Here is a 24,711-nt window from a genome sequence, read left to right on the forward strand (position 1 = left end):
CGGCGTACCCAACTGGGAGTATCAGACGAACTTGGAATTGCCCAAGGTGTCATTTCCAGGCTTTGGAAACGATTCCAAGATGATGGTAATGTGAGTAGACGTTACAGGACAAGTCTCCCCAGAGTTACAACGCCGAATGAGGACCGGTATTTGGCAGTTACTGCCTCAGACCTATCTCGTCAGCTCTCTTCAGCCACTGGTACGACAATTTCAAGGCAGACCGTGTACAGACGCTTAGGGCAGATGGGTCTATATGCTCGTAGACCTGTCAGATGCGTTCCACTTACTGCAACTCATTGTCGCCTGCGGTTAGCCTGGAGTAGAGAGCATGCATTATGGATACCGCAACAGTCGGCTTGTGTGATGTTTTCCGAGGGGTCCAGGTTTAGCTTGCAGTCTGATTCTCGCCGGACTTTCATATGGAGAGCTCCAGGTACCCGTTACCACCAAGAAAACATCATTGAACGACACCGTTACGGTGGTGCAGGAGTGCTCGTTTGGGGTGGAATTATTCTGTTTTCCAGAACTGACCTGCATGTTCAAATTGGAACCATGACAATGTAGGGTTTATATTTATTTTAACTAACATTTATTTTAAGTTTAAACTATCTTTCCTGTCAAGCCTTACTTTCCCCTGGAACTGCCAATGCCAGAATATGTAAATTTGAGTAGAACGCGCAAGCATTCAAATTATCAGCGGAAGTAGTATGATTTAAATAGAAGGAAACAAGTTCGGTGAGAGAGTTATTCTTACTTAGCGAGCGCGGAGGTAGTATTAGAGAATTAAAGAACCCCGCGTTGCGGCCTATGTGCTTGGCGGGAAGTAGTTGCAATTGTTCCAGTGAGCTTCAAGTCTGCTGAATTAGCTGCGGCTTTTGTAAAACGCGGTGAGTTAGTTATTTTAGAGAGCCTCGTAGTTAGAATATTGTCTTTACTTTCTTTTCAGGTTCTTATTTTTATTTTGACTGCCGAGTTGGCACCGTTTGTAAGCGTCAAGAGAACGCAATTGTAAATTAGTACGTTGAATAAAAAGGGACTTAAACCCTTTATAAGACTCTGTGGTTTATACAAGCTTTGACAGTCACCTCTTGGTTGCGTGCTAGTTAGAGGCGCGCAACGTTATAACAAGCCAAATCTATCGGGACGTCATTCTGGAACAACACGTACGTTTGTTTCGGGGCGCCATGGGCGCACAATTTGTGTTTATAGATGACAACGCCCGTCCTCACCGTGCAAACATCGTAAGCGAATGCCTTCAATCTGAGGATATCACCCGTATACACAGTCTCGCGCGCTGGAAATAAAAATGTTTTTTTCGGTACAACGTTGGCAATGCTCGCTTTGAAATCCTAGAATTTATTAATCAAAAATTCCTTAAAGTTTTACAAAATATGAAATCTCTACATATAATAAAAGAAAGAGTCTGTGTGCCTTTTGTTCGTACTGCGCTAATAGACCCAGGGCTACGAAATTTGGTACATAGTTTCATCTAGACAAGAGCCAGTGCACTTCGAAGAGATTTTTTCAAAATTCGAATCAGATTTCCTTTTTTTTTATTTTACCTTTTCGATTTTATCGCATATATTGAATAGTTTTATTCTTTTAGAAATGTAGTTTAGGCAACAGTTTTCCATTCAGTTGTATAACCGGACTGTTGACTGTTGACAATCAACACTGTTGCCACTTGGAAAAATGAGGGCGATAATTATGTGAAGTTTTTAAATTTAATGTTTCGCTTGGATACTGGACGTTTGTTGAGAGAAGGCAACGGAAGTTGGTTAAGTTATTTATTAGGATAATTAATATTTGTATTAAGGGATATTGCTTATTTCATTGTAATTTTGTTATATGTAATATATATTTTTTAATTTGTAGTTTTTTTTTTTTAGTCGACAGGGGCTTTGTCCCTGAAGGACTATTTGTTTTTTCGTTCTGCGATTTTGCGTCGAATCACTATAAACGGGGTATCACTTTTCAAATTGTTGCCACCGAATGTTAGAGTCGTGCATTATATTTGAAGAAATTAAATAATGAAGAATGAATCTGCGTAAATGTATGTATATTTCTCGCAATGTGGTAAAACCACAATACCTAGAGCCACCCAATTTTGAATGACGTAATCCTCCTGCGAATATGGGCACCTGAAAGCCAAAATTTGAAATTTGTTTTATTATCCATTTCATATTTTGTAAACTTTTAACGAATTTTTGATTAACTAACTTAGCGATTTAAAAGCGACCAATGGCAACACATTGCGGAAAGGAAAAAAAAAAAAAAACTCTTTATTTCCAGCCCGCGGAACTGTGTATTGGAAATTCTAAAAACGCACTCATTTTAAAATTATTTTGAGACATTGCCTGCTGAAATGATTATGGCAACGAACATGATATTTAATAAATAAAGGTAAATCACAAAACGTTAAAAAAACGCCCCTTTGGACGAAATTTAAAATCTGAAAGCTTTCGGGTTTTTTTTTTTTTTTTTTTTTTTTTTTTTGATGAAGTTGTTCTGCAGAGTAAAATTCTGCGCAGTGATTAAATTTAACGTTTGATGTTCCCTTTAGGCATTTTCCCGGCACATTTAAAAGCCAGACGAAGGCTGGCACCGTAGCTGGTAGTTTTAAATAAAGTGTGATTAGAATACTAGTAAAATTAAACAGACTGCTTAGTCCCCCTTTCTAAGAGAAACAGTCTAAGAGATACAGTTTTTTTAGCCCAAAGGGTATTAGCCAAGAAGGGTTATTGATTTCGTTTTGGCATGTTACGTTGATTCACTATAAATGACGAATCACTTTTTAAATTGTAGCCACCAAATATTAGAGTCATATATTATATTTAAAGAAATTAAATAATGAAGAATCTACATGAATGTATGTATGTTTCTCGCACTGTGAAAAAACAATGGTACCTAGACACATCCAATTTTGAATTTTTTGATTTCCGATGCCAAATTTGGGCATCAGGAAAGCCCAAATTTGGAATTGGTTTTATTATGGATTTCCTATTTTGTTCAAACTTTAACGAATTTTTAATTAACACACTCAAGGATTTCAAAGCGAGCCATGGCAACACTTTAACAGGGGGGGGGTGACATTTTTATCTCCAGCGCGCGGAACTGTGTATCAGAAATTCTAAAAAGAGGCTCATTTTAAAAATTATTTTGCGATATTGTTGTTAAACTGAATTTTCTGGTTTAAGTGCGAAAAACATGATATTTAATAAATAAAAGTAACACACAAAACGTTAAAAAAACGCCTTTTTGGACGTAATTTGGAATCTGAAACCTTTCAGACTTTTATTTTTATTATAGTATGCATATATTATTAACTTTATCCAACTATAAATTCAGCTTGAAAAAGTAAATAGAGCTCTCCGTCCGACAGATATTCTAATGTGCTCTTAGGGACAAAAAGGTTGGGGATCTCTGATCTAGGCTGTCATAAAATCTCCTTAAGAGATCTCAAGGGTATAAGGAGCTCTAAGGTATAAGGATCTAAGGCCATAAGGATCTAAGGATCTTAAGGATAAGGATCTCTTAAAGATATCTGATCTCCTTAGATCTCCTTAAGAGTTGTACCTTGCAGATTCTCGCACAGACGAGAACATGAACACAAACCAGGGAAAGGGTGTAAAAAACCCTTTTATCGATCACAAACTGTTTAACAGATGGCAAGGCCTGACATGCTTGCAAACAGAACACCGACCACTTGCACTGAGAACTCAAACGATAATGTAACACTAAATTTAAAAATAATGCGTAGTGCGAGAGTATACAATTCAATATAAAGTAAAAGGTTGACAAAGAAAACCTGCACCGGCAGGATGTTAACTTGATGGCAAGAATGCGTAGCCGCTAGTAAGAATCACAGCTGGTAGAAACTAACAAACGTGCACTCATAACAGCGAAATCACACTCTGTCTAGCATTTTTGCTCCAACAGTTTAAATACGCTTGTTCCCTCTGCTTTATTAACACCGTAGCGGGGAAACGCGAGGGAAAATAAGAGAATTCAGTAAATCCTCACAAAATAAAATAACTATTACTAAAAATAAGCAGAACCCTACAGTTGTTCCACAAATTTTTGCTTAAAATTTTGTAACAACAGCTTGAAATATTTTAGTTTTAGCTTCCTGTTCCTTGATTAAAATAAAGGTTTGGTTTCTGTGATTACGGCAAAGCCTCGAGGGCTATCTGCCTAAGGGTAGGGATGCCTTCGTGGAGAACTTACTTGAGAAAACTGACTCGTATACACGTTACGCATAGGGAAAACCACGAAAACGCCCATGCAGCCAGCCCGTTCGCGGGATTCGAACCTCGGACCGAACTACCAGTGTTCAGCGACTTTTACCGCTTGGTCACTGGTGAGTCGATTGAAATAAAGGAGTTGATAATATTTAGCATTAAATACATAAATGAATTAAGTCATTGGAAATTATTCGCCTATCTGCCCCCCCCCTAACCCCCAAATTCGCATTTAGAACTTGAATATTTTAAATTTTTAATTGTATATAAAACCCTTTTTTACAAAAATTCTAAGCTCGTCAATTCATTTCAGAGAGAAAAATGCTATTTTATTTAAAGGCAGTTTTAATTTGTATTAAGTTTGCCTGCTAGTTAAAAGTAAATATCAGAATTTCTGGAAGTAGCCAAAAACAGATACGTTTGATTCTGCTATAATCTACGAAAAGCAGAATGTCTGAAAAATACATTTCAAAAACTTTTTTCCAAGCGAAATAAGGACTGATAATTGTTGTGCAGTATTTTAACATTTTAAAAGCAGCAGAGGTTTTTTATTTTTTGGTATTTAATGACTGTTAGAAATACAAGAAAAGAACAACAAAATCGAACATACAGATACCAGGGAAAACAAAAATTAATATCTGATATGGACACCACATCATGACTTCCTCGTACGGCCTATTAAATTATACACAATTTTTCCTGCACTTCATTTAAACTCATTTCCTCTAATTTCATACGGATATATTTCTCATTCAATTAATTCAGTTCTCGATTTGAGGCAAGTGTTTTAAAACGTTGTTCATTGAAAATTGTAAAATACATAAAAACATAAAGCACTAAATACAGATAAAACAATTTAAAAAAATTTTACAATTAAAATTGGAGTTTCAACGCAAAAATAATGCCACCGCCAAGAAAACAGATTTTTCGGTCCCCAAAATTGAAAGCTAACTTATGGTCTCACTCGGCAAAAAGACACTGATTTTGTTGCACCAACTGACTTGATTCACTATGCTATTAAGATTTTCAAACACAAACAAATGGCGGTCCAGTTAGGCTTAGCACCATTTAAATTTTTAAATTTTGTATCATTCTTTAAGTATTACATGAAGATTAATTAAAGGCATAAAGACCTTAATCGGAAATTAGAACACATAATTCAATCACTTTTAAAGCAAAAATTGCATAATTTACCAACATATATGAATAAAAAACAAACTGAGCTCATCGAGCCAAGTAGTCGATGAGATATATATGTAAGAGAAATAAAGAATATGTAAGAGATTAAATTAGCAGCGTAAATTAATTTCCCTTCTCTATTCTAAAAACAGCAACATGTATTTGCACGGCGTCATTTCGAGAAAAATCTATGTCATATGACTGACTGACTGACTGTTTGTATATTGCCAGAATGCAGCACATGGCCGCTTGTCCGGCTCCATAAATTGCCATGAAGGCACATCGCAGTAGTACAATCATCAGTTTAGAGAGGTAGGTGGTAATAAGGGGGGCCAACATCGCAGACCAAGCAAGGAGACGATCATGGACAGACGGGTAGTGTGAAAGTCATCAGTGTGAAATAACAAAATACATAAATACATAAATACATACATAAATACAAAAACTTTTATAATAAAGATACTATTATAAAGTAAAATATATAAAATACAAGATGCTTTACAAATATTTACAATTCTTGATTATGTTGGAAAATTAGAGTCGTGAGTGAGGTGAGCCGCGAGAGGTCTCAGTTTTTCGTCGTCAGAGAGGATAATATAATTAAAAGTATCAAATATAGCAAGATGGTCACAGTTTAGTGCTTTATTAAAAAATTGTGAATTCAGCTTGTGCAGGTGTTCTTTAATTGAATGGAGTTGAAAGTCATGATGCAATATGACGTTACTAACGTACATGTGCGCATTAGTCATTTGTCTGAGCATTTTATTCTGTATAATCTGTAACTGGTTAATTTCATTATCTTTTACAGTGGCCCATGCAGGCGACGCATAAGTTAAAATAGGCCTGATCATGGTAATATATAGAAGTCTTTTCCTGCGAAGATCAAGGCTGGAGTATTTGCCAAGTAAAGGCCTGAGGCAGTTAATAATGCTGTAAGCTTTTCTCTTAAGGTTTTTAATATGATTCTTCCAGGTGAGTTGTCTGTTAAATACGACTCCTGAGTAAGTGGCTTCTTCAACATGCGGGACTGTTTCCCCAAACAGTGTAATATTTTCATTTAATTGTATAAGTCTGCGTTTCTTCCTAATCATTAAAAGGTTCGATTTTTGTGCATTAATAGAGATACGCCATCTTTGGCACCATTCTTCAATGTCAGGCATGCGTTGTTGTAGCTTGAAAATAGCATGTTTGGCGCTAGCGGACTTAACGGCTAAAGCCGTGTCATCCGCGTAGCAACCAAGAAAATAGTTAGGATCATTGTCAACATTAGGGAAGTCTGCGACGTATAGGAGATATAAAATGGGTCCCAAAATTGATCCTTGGGGGACTCCAGCATTTATTGATTTGACACAAGAAGAGTCATCTCCTATGGAAACTGAAAAAGTCCTGTTGGAGATGAAAGAGACGATGAGCAAGATGATCTCTCTGTCAAGATTGTGATGAATTAATTTGTAGATAAGTCCTTCATGCCAGACGCGGTCGAAAGCTTTCGCCACGTCCAGCATGAGGAGAGCCACATTTTGATTTTTGTGCAGTGCGTCACCGCAAAACTCGACTAATCTAATCAGTTGCTTGGTGGCGGAAAGTTGGCTGCGAAACCCGAACTGCGAGGTGGAAGTACAGATAAGTAGGGTCTTTATCTGATAAATATAATGCGTTCAAATATTTTTGCAAAACCGGCGAGCAGACTAATGGGCCGGTAACCATCCGGTTTTGTGATGTCTTTTCCGGGCTTTGGAATTAAAATCATCTTTGCATGCTTCCATGCGGTGGGAAAATAGCTCATATTCAAACATGCGTTGAGGATGCTTGTATATTTAGTGACACAGTTATCAGGTAGGTTTTTGATAGCGTTGTTGCTAATTGTATCATATCCTGGTGCTTTCTTAGCTTTAAGTCTTTTAATAACTTCTTTAACCTCAGTAGGCGAAGTGAACTTGGTAAGATTCCTAGCGGTCGGTGCATTAAGCCAGTCTATAATGAAATAGGAAACTTCATAAGTAAAATTGATGTTTCTGGGTTCTCTGTTCGGCATAAATTGTTGTTCAAAATGATTAGCAAAGATCTGTGCTTTTTCACTATTGGTGGTGGCAACGTAGTTGTCCGGATAAATGGGTCTGTTGCTGCAAGACTTACGTTTTAAATTTTTAGCAAATTTCCAAATAGAGCCGTCAGCAGGATTGAGATTGAGATTCTCTTCCCATACATCGTTACGGTATTCAGCAATTTTTTTTTTAATATCTCTGTTTAATTTATTCCATTCTCTTTTAACATGGGGACTCCAGGTCAAATGCCATCTTTTGCGTAATTTATTTCGTTCAGAAATAAGATCTCTGATACTGCGGGGGAGAAAATTGGCGAATTGCTCTCTGCTGATTTCTTTTGAGGCATTATTAATGGCAGATTTGACTCCATTAGTCAAGTTTTCAATAGCAACATCAATATCTTTTCTAGTTTTGAGTGGACCGATATTCGGGGGATTTATCTGAAAAATATCTCTATAGAGATTCCAGTCAATGAGTTTAATTTTATTTGCGTTTTTATCCCTGGCAACTCCTAGGGTGACAACCACTGGCAAATGATCAGAAGTGAGTTCGTGTAGAACTTCAATAGTCATGGGAAAGGAAGTATTAGTAAGAAGGAGATCTAAAATCTCTGCTCTGCGAGGATCATTTGGCCGGTAAGTGTATTCAGCCGGCGCCTCTAATGCAATGGGGTGATTCGTAATAAAATCATGTAAAATTTTTCCATTTTTGTTTGTCTGTCTGCATCCCCAGACAAATCATATGCTTAAATGCTTGAGTTTATTTAACTAAAGTGGCTATATAAAAATAAATTATTTGTGCAAATATGCTACATGTATTTTAATATACGGCTATCATTCTGTCATGGTAATGTATATAGTAAGTGTCTATGTGCCTTTGGATTACTATGGAATACCTTTATACAGATGAAGGACAGATGAAATACTGCTGCCAAGGTAAGAAAATTTGACTTTTTCCTGTATTCCAGATAGAAATCTAAAAATTCAGCACCAAACGCAGTACTGTACAGAAAACTTAGATCCTTTCCCATACGATGAGTGACACAGATTCCTCCACTTACTCGAGAGAATTTGCTTTGCAAACATTCATTACCTCGGACATAAGCTATACTGAGAAGATTGATAAACTCACTGACGAAATTAAAAAGATCGCAACTTCCTTTCGAGGTGGCAAAAATATTCTACCCCTAGGCTTGCGAAAGCAACTGATAGACACGGTTGAAGCCTTCCGAATTCTGGCTTTGGGAGTATCTGAGTATATCCCACCTCCGGATACCGTCGATAAAGCAGTCAACACATCCAGTATTTTCGCGTGTGAACTAGCAAGTCAACAGCAACACATCACAGCTGCACCTAATCTAGCGCAAAAGGCAACAGACAATCGAAAGTCCTACGCAAGTGTAACGGCGCAAAAGCCTAAACACACCTTGCTGATCTACCCTAAAGACCCGTCCACAACATCCAGGAAAGTGTTAAAAGAAAAATTGACTGCTAAATTTCCGTTACCAACATTGGGAGTTCAAGTAGCAGCATTAAGATACATCCCGCAGGAAGGACTTGCAGTGGATTGCCACACAAAGGAGGACATTCACGCACTCTCGGAAAAACTGCAGACTGAAAGGCTAAAGAATTCTTGCAAACCAAGATCCCAAGCACAAGGCTTCCCAGGGTTGCTATACACAATATCCCATTAAGCGTTACACAGGAGGAACTTGGACGAGTCATCAGTTTAGAACTCCATATTAACAAGAATAATGCCAAAATCCTGTACAGGCTCAAAGAAAGGAGTAACACAGTCAAGTGGATTGTCGAATGTAATCCCGATGCCTTCCAACAACTCATGCGCTCCAGAAAACTACTCATCGGCTGGCGGGCACATCGAATCTCAGAGTACTTCAACACTAAGAGGTGCTACCGCTGTCAAGCATTTGGCCATACCCAGCAGGGATGCCAAAATAAAATCTATTGTGCATACTGCTCGGGGAATCATGCAATCAAAGACTGTCAAGCCAGACGAGCCACATGCATCAACTGTGCAGACAGTAACTACCGCAACCGAGACAATAAAGCTTGCGACCATCCAGCATATGATGTTGCCTGTCCAACATACACGAAATACGTCGAACGGATCAAACGCAGCACTATCTATGAATAGTCTATCTGCTACTAATGCTAACAACAACACGCCTGTAATCCAATCTAATAATAGCAATAATCATATGCAGATTCTCTCTCCACATACTATACCTCCATCAAGCAGGAACATAGGTACACTAAGCACAAGTATCATCAAATGCCTGCAAATCAATCTTCAAAGGGCTGAGGCAGCAACATCTCATGTCCTCACGCAAGTTATTTCCAACGACATAGACTTTGTAATCATGCAGGAACCATACTGTAGAGAAGGTCACGTCGCTAGCTTACCTATTGCATGGAAAATATACCAAAAGGAGTCCCCGACGGCAGATCTTGCTCCTAGAGTAGCAATTGCCTGCTGCAACCCCGCATGGACACCACAAGTCATCAAGCTGCATAGGGATTATGTCGCCATTCTAATCATTTTTGAAAATATGCAATTTATCCTTACTTCCGTGTATTCACCACCAACAGATGCAATTGGCAGCACTGTCGCCCACATAAGCGAAACAAGTAGAAAATTTCCAAACACAGCTCAAGTCATAGGAGGCGACTTTAATGCCCATCATATTATATGGGGGTATAGTACCACAAATCCAAAAGGGCAGGAGCTTGAAGATTATATTGCGGCAAACAATTTACAATTGCACAATACAACGAATGCACCACCTACATTCGATAATTCGTACAATCAAGGATGGCCAGACTTAACGATCTCAACTTATGATATTGCTAACAACATACATTCATGGCATGTCTCAGACTCTGAAAGTTGTTCAGATCATAAATACGTAGAATTTACTATACAAACAGATACCACCATTTCTATAATTAAACGCTATAGGCTGCCAGGTAACAAAGTTAGACAATTGACCCAGGCCTTTACTCGTCTCCTGCAAGCAAAAGAATTGCAGCTAGAATCTTGCAACAACTCAGAACACCTTGATTCCCTTGCACAAGGACTTCTAGAGGAACTTAATGAAATATGTCAACAAATTTTACTCCTCCGAACAACCAAGAAATTACAAGGAATCTCTTGGTGGACCGGCGAACTAAGGCAACAAAGACAAAAATGCAGAGCTTTGCGCCGCAGACTAAGAGGCAACGTGGACGGAGAGACCAAAGCACAGATTCTGACTACATACCGGCAAGAGCGGGCTAAATATAAGAAGAATATTCTCGCTGCAAAAGTGACAAGCTGGCGCACCTTCTGTAACAACAATACGAATCCCTACGGGATCTTACATAAGATTGCAACACAGAAGGTATTCAAACCAGCACAAATTCATGCACAGGTTCCAACAGCTAGTCTTTCAACAAACCCAGCGGGGTTTACAGCTGCCACCCTTCTTGACGAAATTTTTGCAAAGGACAATCCGCATGAAGATACACTGGAACAACGTGCAGTGCGAAACAATACAACTATCCCAGATACGCCAGATGATTATGCTTTCTCAGCAAAAGAAATCGCTCATGTATTTCGCTACCTACCCCTGAAAAAAGCCCCAGGACCGGATGGCCTGGACTATTCAATAATTAAAGTTGCATATAAAGCCAATCCAGATTTCTTCACTAAATTCAATAAATTACTTCAGGCAAAGCTCTTCCCAACCGTATTTAAGAAGGGACAGGTAGTCTTGTTCTTGAAAAAATTCAAAAATCCAGCTGAACCGCGGTCTTACAGGCCAATCTGCTTGTTGTCTGCACTGGGCAAAGTGTATGAAAAGCTGATTGTCAATCGACTTCGTCATCATCTGCACAAGACCAAATATCTAAGTGTCAGACAATTCGGTTTCCGCATAGGATCTTCCACCGTTCAAGCCCTTTCAACAATCAAGGATTGCATCCAGAAGAATAGAAATGATAATATGCATACGGCTTTCATTTCGATTGACCTGGCCAGCGCATTTGATACTCTGTGGTGGCCAGCAATCAAACAAGCTTTACGCAATGCAAAATGCCCGACCAACCTTTATCTAACAATCACAAGCTACTTACAAGATCGTATGTTAATAATGTCCCACGATGCAGGTGTTTCATCCAAAGCCCAAGTGAGAGGTTGCCCGCAAGACTCTTGCGCGGGGCCCCTCCTATGGAACATCACATTTAACGAAGTGCTCGCTGCAGACTGGCCCGCACACACGCGAGTTGTCGCCTACGCAGATGATGCTGCACTCCTGGTGCGAGGACGCACACGCAACGAACTGGAGAAAAACGGCACAGAAGTCTGCACACTTTTTGCTGACTACTGCACTCGACTTAAGCTTCAAATATCAACAGAAAAGTCAACAGCGTTGATCATTCCAAGGCCAGGAACAAATCCAACACGACGGCCCTGTATTAAATTAAACGGGAGAAATATTAAGTTCGTTAAAAATCTTAAATATCTAGGAGTAACATGGGACTCCGGTCTAACCTTTATTCCTCATATACAAGACCTTCGTGTTAAAACATCTCGAATAGCGAGAACAGCGCGCCAATTTCAGGGCAAGAATTGGGGTCAGAGCCCCCATTTTCAGAAATTGTTATATCTCACAGTTGCAGAGAAAATCGCATTATATGCAGCCCCAATCTGGGCAAACCCAATGGGAGCCAGGAAAATCCGTCAACTATCAGCCTTGCAAAGACCTTTTGCGATAAACCTATGCAAAGCATATCGAACTACAGCACTACAGCCACAAATGCAGCACAGGTACTAGCTGGTATCATACCACTGCATATCAAAGCCTTAATGGAATCTGCATATGCCCAATTGATCCACTTGCGCCGAGATGCGACATTTGGAAACACTACCTATAGCCCAGTCCAATATGAGCATCGGGGCGACGTATTGCGTACACATCCGTCAATAAAAGGGACAGGCATACGCACAGTTAAATCCAACTGCCTTCATCGAGACACCCTCACGAAGATATACACGGATGGCTCGAAGCATGAACATGGAGTAGGTAGTGCCTTTATACACTATGATGGTTCCAACACCGAATACACATGGAAAGGACATCTGAAACCGGAAAACAGCGTCTTTCAGGCGGAAGTTACTGCTCTCACAGCAGCGGTACAACATATACTCAACAACAATATACAGGCAGCTACCATATACACGGACAGCCTTTCAGCAATAAATGCAATAGAAAATCAACACCATGTATCGCCGAGCATCATTAACTTGCAAGACATCCTGCAGCATAATTGTCACACTAAAATTACCATGGTCTGGGTCAAAGCCCACGATGGCAACCAGGGAAATGAAGCAGCTGACCGTTTGGCTAAGGATGCTGCAAGCAATCTCGAAGCACAGGAAATAAATATTCCTGCCCCACCATCCTATCTAAAGCGTCATTTGCAGGGACAAGCAATACGACAATGGCAAGAAGAATGGACTAATGCGGAAACAGGGAGGCGCACCTATGAGCGTATTTCAAAGGTATCAACTGACCGCCTTATCGCCATTGCTCCTTTAGTAAACTACATAACAGGTCACAGGCCGTTCCCGTCTTATTTTCATCGACATGGGATATCAAATACAGACATCTGTGTCTGTGGAGAAGACGGAACGCCAGACCACTACCTATTCAGGTGCCCTCTGACAGATACCATGCATCTTTTCATGCCCACGAGCAACATAACTGCCTACCACCGACTGATAATTAAGCACAAGGGAAGCATTAATGCAATATGTAAAATTATAAAATTTATCGCGGCACTAGGTCAGGATATCTGCCAGCCCATTTAATTAACATAAGGTTTTCCACTGCATTTATCCAGGAAACTACAATTTACACACGCATACCTTATATCTTATACCTAAACAGAACTTAAACTGGTTTAAGAACTCTTGCACAATAGCAAATATTTAATGAACTTTAACGCTGTCATGTGTCCTTATTAGTTCTATACAAGCACAGTATTATGTGCTTTTGTCAGTATTATAACGACTCTGTAGCATGCCTTCCTATAAGCATCATATCAGCTCTCTGTATCATATTTTTCTATTAGCACTTATTACTCATATACTATCATATGTATCTTTGTCTACCTTAATATTTATTTGTACAATGTGTTTTATTCGTATTATATCTGCTTTGCTATTAGTATCATATCAGCTCTGCACCATGTATATTTATTGGCATCATATTTACTTTGTACCAAGTGTATTTACTCGTTCTTCACCTGTACTGCATCTACTCAGCACCATATCATTTAATTAGCTCTATATTTGTTCTGCATCATGTATATTCATTAGTATCATATCTGTCCTGCATCAAATGATTTTAATCGTACTATACCTGATTTGTATCATATGCTCCTATTTGTATTATATCTGCTTTGCATCATGAGTTTCTATTAGTATAACATATGCCCTGTACCATGTGTATCATATTCATGCTTGCATCATGTGTTTCTCATTAGTATTATCTCTGTCCTGCATCATGTGCTTTTAAATAGCATCATCTCTGCCCAAAGTCATGTGTTTTTATCAGTATTATAGTTGTCCTGAATCATGTCTTTTATTTAGCTCTATATTTGCTCTTCATAACGTGTATATACTATTAACATATTTGCTCTGCATCATGTACTCCTATCATGTGTTAGCCTAGGTTCATTGTCTCCCCATAAGTATTATTACTCATATACTACCATCTGTTTCATATGTAAACCAAAAGTTCATTGCTAATAATTATCTGCAACTTATGTTATTATCTGTCTTAAAACTGCCCTGCATCATGTGTTTTAATTAGTATACGCGCGTGCTTTATATCTGGCAATGTTACACGCGTGCTTTATATCTGGCAATGTTACACGCGTGCTTTTTATCTGGCATGCACCATGTGTTTTCACTAGTATCGCAGCTTTATCTCTGCTCTGCATCCTGTGATCTTACCAGTTTTATTACACGTTTTTATATGTCACATAGTATTACATCTGCCCAGCATTATATGTTCTAACAGCATCACATGAATGCATTATTAGTACTCTACTTAGTAGTCTGTGAGTATGTTCTGTGTATTTTAAGTGTGTTGTTATGTGTATTATGTCTTACATTATTATGCCACCTCCACCCCCCCCCTTTTTTTTTTTTTTTTTTTTTTTTTTTTTTTTTTTTTAAGATTTTCTGTAACCACTGTAATCCTAAAACTTTCAAATGTCATACACATCACTTGTAATGTAGACTATGTCAACCGCCCTTGTATGGCCATGTAACTTTCTCATTAAGATTCAAATATACTCCCGAGGCAGCCTGATGAGGCTCCAGGGAAGTTGCCACTAGATAGTGGAGGACGCGGGGCATATGCCTGTTTACCTATGTTAAACATCAGGCGCCCTCGTCCTCCGTCACCTGTCACCTGTCTGCATCCCCATTCTTTATTTTTTGAATTAAAGTCTCCAGCAACGATAAACTGATGATTGTCAGGGCAAATACTTTTCAGTATATCTTCATTAAGCTCAACATAGGGTGGGTTGTAAAAAGTACTAAAATAAACAGTCCCTATGTAAGGTAGTAATATTGAAACTGTGACCATTTCATTTGTGGAGTTTCTTTTATCGGAAATAAAACAAGATTGCAGGGAGTTTCGTACATAAATTGCGACTCCTCCACCTCTTTGACTCAAGCGATCACATCTATATGTGCGATAATTATTAATATTTATGTTCTTACACGGAGTGGCGTAAGTCTCAGAAATTAAAGCGATGTCAATCTCATGAGTAGTGAGGAAATTGTGTAGTTCCGTGATTTTATTAAGAATGCTGTGAGCATTCCAAAAAACTGCTCGAATGGGGGCCTTATTAATGTTGTGATTGGCCATTATGGTCTCCGGATTGATGAGTTTCTTGAATTACTGCTTTGGTCTGTTGAATTTGCTGTGAAAGCAAAAAGCCTGAGCTTTTAATTACATTAACAAGTTCAGCCAAGTCGGCGAACACCTTTTTCGCTTCACTAATCGTGTCAGAATATATTCCAGTAGAAAGAGCTTGTGCGTAACTTTTGCTTTCCACTACTCTGCTTGTGTAGGCTTTGACTTTCTCTTGTTTTTTCTTAGGGAATTTATCACATCCTCGAAAATTCGATGTATGTTCCTGAAGGCAATTTGCACATTTCGGTGGTTTTTCTTTATTTTTATTGGGGCAAAGATATGATAAATGTTCTTCAGCGCACCGAACACATTTGGGCGTAAAGTAACATCCTGCTTGGGTGTGGTGGAACCCCTGACAACGGTAACATTGTAGGGGCCCAGCTCTACCTTTATAATCTTCAATTCTTACTCTAAGCCCGCATAGGTTAGTGATGTTATGTATTTCTTTCGATTTATCCTTTCTGGGTAGTGAAACAAGGAATAGAGGCAATTTAATAACCTCGCCATTTCTCCTGCTAGTCATTTGTTTGATAGAACAAACGACTAAATTTTTAAATTTTAATTCCTCATTAATTTCCTTGATTTCTGTGTCTTGAAGTAGTCCCCTAATGACTACTTTAATATCTTTATCTTGTGGCAAGATAAATGAGTGATGTTCAATTTTTGCGGCTTGAAGCAGCTTAACTATCACCCTGTAGTCTTCGTCATCTTTAGTCATAATTCTAATGCCTTTAGGAGTTTGACGGCTATCAACTTCAATATTACGCTCTTGAAAGGTTTTCCGGATATTATTCCAGACCTTGTTAGTCACTTTAATGGTAACAGGTGGAATTTTATATTTTCTGACAAAGTTTGTGTCAGTTATCTCATTTTCGTCTTTATTTTGTGGGTTTGTTTCGGTTTGAGAGTGTTCCGTTTCCGGAGCAGTGGTATCCATTGTATCATTTTCGGTTTCAGCAGTAGTGGGTAATCCTTGTTTGTGTTTATTATATTGTGTTAACTCATGTTGTTTATCTTTTGATTGTGTGTCATCATTAGATTTCTTATCGATAATATCAGAGTTAATGTGCCTAGTGGCACGTGGTAAGTCATTCGGCATATCTTGTTTTTGCTTTTTCGCCGGCGGTTTTGCCGATCTGGTACGTACTGTCTGGTCGCCTCTTCGTTTAGTATAAAATTCTTCGTCAGAACTAGTTTCCTGATCGAGTGTAATTTCTTTTTCGGTGTTTGTTCGGTCATTATCATTAAATGTTAGTGGACTGCGTGAACGTTCGTTGTCGCTAATTTTATCAGCTTCGTCAGTTTTTTGTGTATGTTTCGTTTTATTAGTATTACTATTTTTGTCAGCTAAGTATGCGTTGATGCATGTAAGCATGTGCACATAGAATTTGTAGTCACGTTCTTGTTCGCAAGTAAGCGCACCATCATCGCAACGCTTATGTTCTAGCTCTTCAATGAGCTGCTCAAAAACAAGGCTAATTCTGTCCATGATCGGTCCGAGAAATCCAAAAATCCAAAAAATCGCAGCGCCCAAGAACGCAGAAAAACCCGCGCCCTGGAACCGGGCCCGCTCGACGGCGTCCCGGCAGACAGATGGGCGGGTGGAAACTCACAAGGCTCCTGACAATCACCTGACAGTGAGAGCTAGGGAGTAACTATGTGAGTTGAAAATCCAGCAAGGAAATAAGCAAATAACAGTAACACTCAGCAATTAGGCGTGATAGCAAGAATATGGCAAGATAAGCAAGGCATAATCATAATCCGAATAACCGTCACTGCGTTAGCACGTGTCCGTGCTCATCGAAGCGTGAAAACGGCGATTTGGATTTGGCGGAACTCCCCACGATTACGTCCTTCGCAAGCGAAGGCAACCCTGAGAATGTGTCATATGACTCTTACGTAATTCTGGTTATATAAATTGAACTGAAACTCAAGCAGCCAATAATAATTTTACAACAATATTAACCATCCAATCAAAATGCATTGAGAACCAAAACTAACTCAGTCTGAATGAAGATTTCATTTTGGACATAACACACTTGCTTTCACTGCTTTGGCTTAGCTGGACTGCTGTCTGTCTGCTCCTCCTTTTTTACTGTAAATCTATCAAAAATGTAAGCTTTTTGGAAATAGGCACAATAAAGGTGAGAACTTGTTTGTGGCCACAACATGTTTACTGAAATAAAAGTTAAATTAAATATATCTTGACATCGCTCAAGAATAATTTTATGTATCCTTGTTTTCCCCAAACAGCGAAGATTTATAGTTGATGATATGAATTAGCAATCATTCAAGTTCAATAAATAATTTGAGTGATAATGATTCTAAGCAAGGCAATTTTAACGGAAACCATTAACAGAAACGATGAATTTAATTTAAAGCCTCCATCGTAGTCTTCATTTGAATATTCATCGATAACTTAATTCCTACATAACTGATCTATCTCCTTTTTGTCTTCAGGTTCTTATTTTGGATAAGAAAAGAACACCTCTCTGTGGAGGGATGCTGCTGTCCAACCAGTGGATTCTTACCGCTGCTCACTGTCTACGCAAGCGATTGTACGTTCGAGCAGGAGAACATGATCTCACAGAGGTGGAAGACACAGAGCAGCAGGAAAGAGTAGCCATGATGTTTGAGCACCCCAATTATGATCCGGTGACCGTCGAAAGTGATATAGCACTTCTCAAAATGAGAATTCCTTTTGAATTGAGCCCGGATGTACAACCCATCTGTCTTCCTCACGAGGAGGATGAACTCCCATTCTATGCCAGGGCGACCATTGTGGGTAAGACATTCCTTGGTTCTAAAAAATTTAGATTTAAGAGCGACACGTAGGAATAGATCTTTGGCAATGTAGGACTATTGTTAGAACTGACTGTAACAACAAGGATGTCCTCTGGTGAGTAGCCAGAGAAGGACTTCAGTAAAAGCCAAGCGTTTAAAATGATAGGTTGTTTCAGACTCTTGCTCTGTAATTTTCTTAAAGTTAAATGTAATGTCCGCGTGTAGCTTAAACCTGTTAATACGTAAATCAGGGGCGTAGGTAGAGGGGAGCAAGGGGGCATCTGTCTCCGGGCGTGGAATCCGAGGGGCGCCAAACTGATGTTACGACAATTTAGAATTAAATGTTTTCCATCCTTGGCAAGTAGTAGGGGGCGCAAAATCTTCAGTTGTCCCTGGGCGCTGGAAACCCTAGCTACGACTCTGACACGCTAAAGGACTCTTATATGACTCTATCCAACACGACGCGCTTATAAAGGCGATTAATAGTTTGTTTGTATTTTTTAATCATTCTTTAATTTAATTGGTTACACCAATTATTAAATTTAAGAACAACAGATGAGTTTACATATCAGGCTTAACAAAAAAAAATTTTTTTTCCTCCACTAGTTTACAAACTCAGTTGATTGGCCTTAAGTTTTTTTTCCTCAGTTCATTATGAATTAAACTTTTAATTAAATCCTTTGCAGCTTTAGTAGAGAAATTTATGAACTAAGTGTTAATTTTTTCCCTTCAATTACTTTTTTAAAAGCAACTGTGTGTGTGTGTGTGCAAGAAAAATAAAAAGTATGTAAAAGTTTAATTGTAGTTTAAATTAGCAGAGTAAATTAATTTCCCCTCCGTTTCCTAAAATACCAATCTCTCTTCTCGTCCATTCAAGACTAATCCATGTCATATGACTCTTAAATAACACTAATAATGTTGTAGAGTAGAGACATTAGGTTATTCAAAAGCAACTATGTGTGTGTGTGTGCAAGAAAAATAAAAGGTATGTAAAAGATAAATTATAGTTTAAATTAGCAGCGTAAATTAATTCTCCCTCCGTTTCCTAAAATACCAATCTCTCTTCTCGTCCATTCAAGAGTAATCCATGTCATATGACTCTTAAATAACTCTTATAACGTTGTAGAGTAGAGACATTAGGTTATTTGGATAACTCAAAATAACTCTTATAATGTTGTAGAGTAGAGACATTAGGTTATGCAAAAGCAACATATGCGTGTGTGTGTGTGTAAGAAAAATAAAAAGTATGTAAAAGATAAATTGTAGTTTAAATTAGCAGCGTAAATTAATTTCCCCTCCGTTTCCTAAAATACCAACCTCTCTTCTCGTCCACTCAAGACTAATCCGTGTCATATGACTCTTAAATAACACTAATAATGTTGTAGAGTAGAGACATTAGGTTATTTGGATAACTCAAAATAACTCTTATAATTTTGTAGAGTAGAGACATTAGGTTATTCAAAAGCAACTATGTGTGTGTGTGTGTGTAAGAAAAATAAAAAGTATGTAAAAGATAAATTGTAGTTTAAATTAGCAGCGTAAATTAATTTCCCCTCCGTTTCCTAAAATACCAACCTCTCTTCTCGTCATTTCAAGACTAATCCATGTCATATGTCTCTTAAATAACTCTTATAATGTTGTAGAGTAGAGGCATTAGGTTATTTAGAAGCAGAAGACATGAAAAATGAACAATGCCCCATGAAGGCATTCTAAGAAATCGGGAGAAATACCCAATATACTCACCCATTAAAGGGAGACTGGGGATTAGGGGACCCAATCGCAGAAAATAGGTGGGGGATAATCATCATCCACCACCTTTTTTTTTAGTTCGGGCGCCACTGTAGAGGCATTAGGTTATTTGGGAGCACTAGACATGAAAAATGAGCAATGCCCTGGCGGAGACTCGAACGTCGGTCCTCACGAATACGCACCGAGCGTGCTGACCATTACACCACAAAGGCACGTTAAGAAGGCGGGAGAGATACCCATAATTACATTAGATCTAAAACCCAAACAGCCAATAATGATTTTACAGCAGTAATTAATTATCAAATCAAAATGCAATTTATATATATATATATATGTATATATATATATATATGTAATGGTGATGATGTAGAAATGTTGGAAAAGTGATGTTGATCCTTAATAATAACAGACTTGGCAGCCGAAGAAGGGTAAATATTTATATTTATTTCAGTTGATATTTGTGGTCACAATTCACTAGGCATTCTAATCTGGCCTATTCAAGAACATTTACATTGCCATCTTAGTCAGGAAACTGAACATTGATATGACGACCTGGGAAAAGAACTAAAGAAACAGGAAAACTTATGGCAACACAAAGCGCTTCTACGTGAATTCTAAACGTATGCCGCGATGCTGCTTTAAACATTTTTGCAATTTTGCTGTTGAATGGTATATGGCAAAAGTGCGGAGAAAATAATGCTTAATAAGAAACAATAAAGCTAAAAAGACAAAAGAGTGCAAGCACTTAGATATAACTTAACAAACCCTTTTGGGCGACCATTCAGATTTTTGTTTCATATTTTACGCAAATTTATTATTATTATTTATTTATTTTTATTAATTAATTTATTTTTTGTAGGATGGGGCACACGTACAAGTGAATCCGTTTATGTCGAGAATGTCCTTCTTGAAACAAATGTGCCAATAATTCCACCTAAAGAATGTCGGAACGCCTACAAAGATGTCTTCATCAGCGATCACATGATTTGCGCTGGCTTCGCCGGTGGGAGGGTTGATTCTTGCCGAGGGGACAGTGGGGGTCCCCTCATGCACACGCAGAAAGATGGCACATGGGCAGCATATGGAGTGACGAGTTTCGGAGAAGGATGTGGAGAGAAAGGAAAATTCGGTGTGTATGCCAATGTAGTCAGCCATCTATCCTGGATCAAGAGTGTCATCAAAAATTACAACTGATTAAAAAAAATATAGCTGATGGTAAATTTTTTAACAGTGTACAGTTCTTTGAAGAAAAATTCAATGTAGTATACTTTGATATATTTATTTAATTTTAATTTTGATTTTTTATTACGTCACACCGACAATATGATGCAAAAACTTTTCACGTTAAAAAAATTACTTGAAGCTGAAATGTAATAAATTTGTAAAATAAAAAATAACATTTGTAGAGTCATTTAGAATTTTTTATGTTAGAATACTGAAAAAATCCACAATACACTCATTGGAATTCGAACAACAGACCTCCTAAATTCGCGTGCTTTTATTCACAGCACGAAGGCATGCAGAGAGGATGTAGAAAATACCTTATATACTCCCACTTTTAAAAGGCGATTGTGGATTAGGGGACCCTGTCGCCAAATCCTGGGGGGTCACAAATTATCGTTTTCCACTTTTTAGTTCAGGCGTCACTTGTGGAGTCATTTAGAACTTTTTTATGTCATAACACTGAAAAAAAAATCTTCAATGCCCTCGCCGGAATTCGAACTTCGAACTTCTCAAATACGCGTCGAGGGTGTTTCCAGTTACACCATGGTGCAATGCGGAAAGGAAGAAAGAAATACCTTGTACATTGTAACGTTCGAGTTACGAAAATGCTTTATGCATTCAAATGCTCAAGCTACGAAAATATTTTATACATTGTAATGTTCAAGCTATGAAAATACTTCTTACATTGTAATGTTCAAGCTACGAAAATACATTATGCATTGTAATGTTCAAGCTACGAAAATACTTTATACATTGTAAAGTTCAAGCTATGTGTTGATCAAGCTACGAAATGTATTGTCTGCAGCACTGTCTGGTAAGCGAAAGAAGTTAAATTCGAGAAAAAGTCAGATTCAAATTCGAGATGTGTATAAATATAACCAAACATTAAGAATATGTGAATTAATTATGATGACAACGAATCATTAATCATAGTTAAACAGATGAGAGAGTAATTTATCACTATTTAAAGGTTACTAGCGGGCCAGATGAAGGGGATACGTCAAAAGCAATATTTATAAGTTCTATGTACTGAAAAACTGAAAATAAAATGAATTATTAATTTAATATACTGCATACAAAGTTGCTAGCTGCAACCAGAGCAAAATTTATGAGTTAAGGACGGACGCCTGAAAAGAAAATGCATAAAAACTTTTCAGTCTGAATGAAGTCAGTTTATTCTTTCCAAGCAACAACTAACTCGTAAATCATATTTTTTGTTGCCAAACCAGGAAACAGAAACTTTGGACACTTTAGGTTAATAAGCATACGTATGACGTCATGATTTAAATTTAACGTAATATAACAACTTTTTCTCAATATCAATAAAAGAATTAACGTGGCACTAATATACCGTGTCAATTATTGTAATCTGAAAGAAGAATGTTGCCAACAACAACTGTTTATTTAAAATGTTGACATAAACGAAATATTTTCGACATTCAGTGACGTCACATGCAATCGCGTGCTTTCTCCAACGTCAAAACATGATTTTATATTATAACAATAAATATATTATAACAATAATATATTTAAAGTTTGGCAATATTATTTTTATTTAATATTCTGTAAAACTTACAAATTTTGATTAAGAAACTCTACCATTTGAAAGCGAACAGTGGCAACACTTTCCAAATAAAGCTGATTTTTATCTCCAGCCAGCGAGATTGTTGCCACTCGGAAGAATGAGGGCAAAAATGAGCGTTTTCGGAGTTTTTAATCAATATCTCGGCTGATTAAAGTCGTACGAAGACGAGAATGGTGAATAGGCTTCCCACGAATTTTCCAAAAATTTTTTAAACTTGGAATAATATATTTAATGTTTGACAATGCCACTTTTATTTAATAATTTGTAAAACTACGAAATTTTTTATTTAGAAAGTTTTGAACGCGAGCAGTGGCAACAAATTTCGAAATAAAAGCAAATTGTTATCTCCAACGAGCGAGACTGTTGCCACTTGGAAAAATGAGGGAAAAAATTAGCGTTTTCGGAGTTTTTAATTAATATCTCAGCTAATTAAAATCGTACGAAGATGTGAATGGTCGGAATGGCTTCCCATGAATTTTTGGAATCCGGGTGGGGGGAGTACCTCTCTCGAATCTCAACTCCCCGCCGTGCCGGAGAAGATGATGGCACAGACAGACAGACGAGCGCAGATTTTAATAGTATAGATTTGTAAACATTTTGAATTAAATCATAAACAATGAGCTTGAACTAATTTATTTGTCCCTAAGCTGCTTCAATTTAATCTTAAAAAAAATTGTAAGATATTTGCTTATTTTCCACTGGACTTCAAAATGGATTAAACAGCAACAAATTTCTTTCCTAGATATATGTAGGTAACAAACTAATTAGAATGAAAGATAATTCCTCTCTGAAACTTGAATTATACTTGTAAAATTGCTTCCATGTTACTCACAAAACTGTTCTGAAAGCCCATTTAAACTTAAATAACTATCATGACTTCAGGAAATTCATTCAAAATAAGATGCATTGAAACCGGATATCTGGATGCACTTTCTTTAGTCTGACAGAAAATACCTCGAAACCAACCAAACAAGAAATGATAAAATATTTTCCGTGAGCTGCAAGAATTCAAGTGGTATAGGTAACCAACGATTGCAGGTCAGTGAAAGGTCTATTCTGTGTCTGGGGTTCAACAGGCTGATAAGGTTTGATTCATGCAATTACGGCAAAGTTTCGAGAGCTATCTGCTTAAGGGGAGGGGTGTCTTCGTGGAGGACTTTCTAACAGAACCTGTCTCATATATACGTTACACATGGGAAAAATACTCAGCAGCCCGCTCGAGAGATTTAACCCTTTCCGGTACGATACCTTTTAAAGTTGGAGTTTTGATAAAAAAAAAAAAAAAAAGGTAGGCAATCTAATTAGGCCTAGAGGAGTATACAAGTAAACTTTTATGAAGATAGCACTTATCGTTTTAAATCTGTGGGTGTGCCCAAAGTGGGCACACTGATTGAATAGAACTTCGAAAAGAGTGCTGAAACGAGCATTGACGTCAATGAACTGACCGATGAGATGCAGAAAAACAGTTGTCCTAGATTATCGGTGATCCCGCTCTGGGCACACCTAGGGTTCGCCGTTTGATTTTAGGCAAGATTTCAAGATAAAAATTTAAAACTGATATAGAATAAGAAGATTAGCACACAGCCGAAAAATAACATAGAAATTTCTTTTCAAACAATTCCTTTTATATCCTAAAAAAAATCTGGAAGATTTCTTTGAAAAATGAGGGTCTTAAAAAACTAAACATGGCTAAAATATATGGACTGGTTTGTGTTGAGCTGCCATCTACTATAAATAAAGAAGGTTCAGAGTAACCTATAAATCCTTTTTCATTCAATTTTTCTGTGCGTACAGAAGGAAACTTTTAGGTGTGTCCAGAGCGGACACACTGTGCCGCAAAGGGTTAAACCTCGGACGAACTACCAGTGTTCGGCGACTTTACTGCTCGGCCGCTGATTCCCCCCACGGGCT

At 37.9% G+C, this 24,711-nt stretch overlaps 1 protein-coding gene across 1 annotated transcript in view; it reads left to right on the forward strand.

The window, feature by feature from the left end:
• Nucleotides 1-21,396, forward strand: part of LOC118203313 (chymotrypsinogen B-like) — a 76,147-nt gene extending 54,751 nt beyond the window's left edge. Inside the window, exons 6-7 of the mRNA XM_085810365.1 lie at nt 17,919-18,243; nt 20,851-21,396. Coding sequence (XP_085666491.1) covers nt 17,919-18,243; nt 20,851-21,185 — 660 coding nt within the window. The 3' untranslated portion in view covers nt 21,186-21,396. The remainder of the gene's footprint in view (nt 1-17,918; nt 18,244-20,850) is intronic.
• Nucleotides 21,397-24,711: the final 3,315 nt, after the last annotated feature.

This window comes from Stegodyphus dumicola, chromosome 2 (assembly GCF_044657685.1).
Source record: "Stegodyphus dumicola isolate Sdum_Otavi_A_Nest chromosome 2, ASM4465768v1".
NCBI lineage: Eukaryota > Metazoa > Arthropoda > Arachnida > Araneae > Eresidae > Stegodyphus > Stegodyphus dumicola.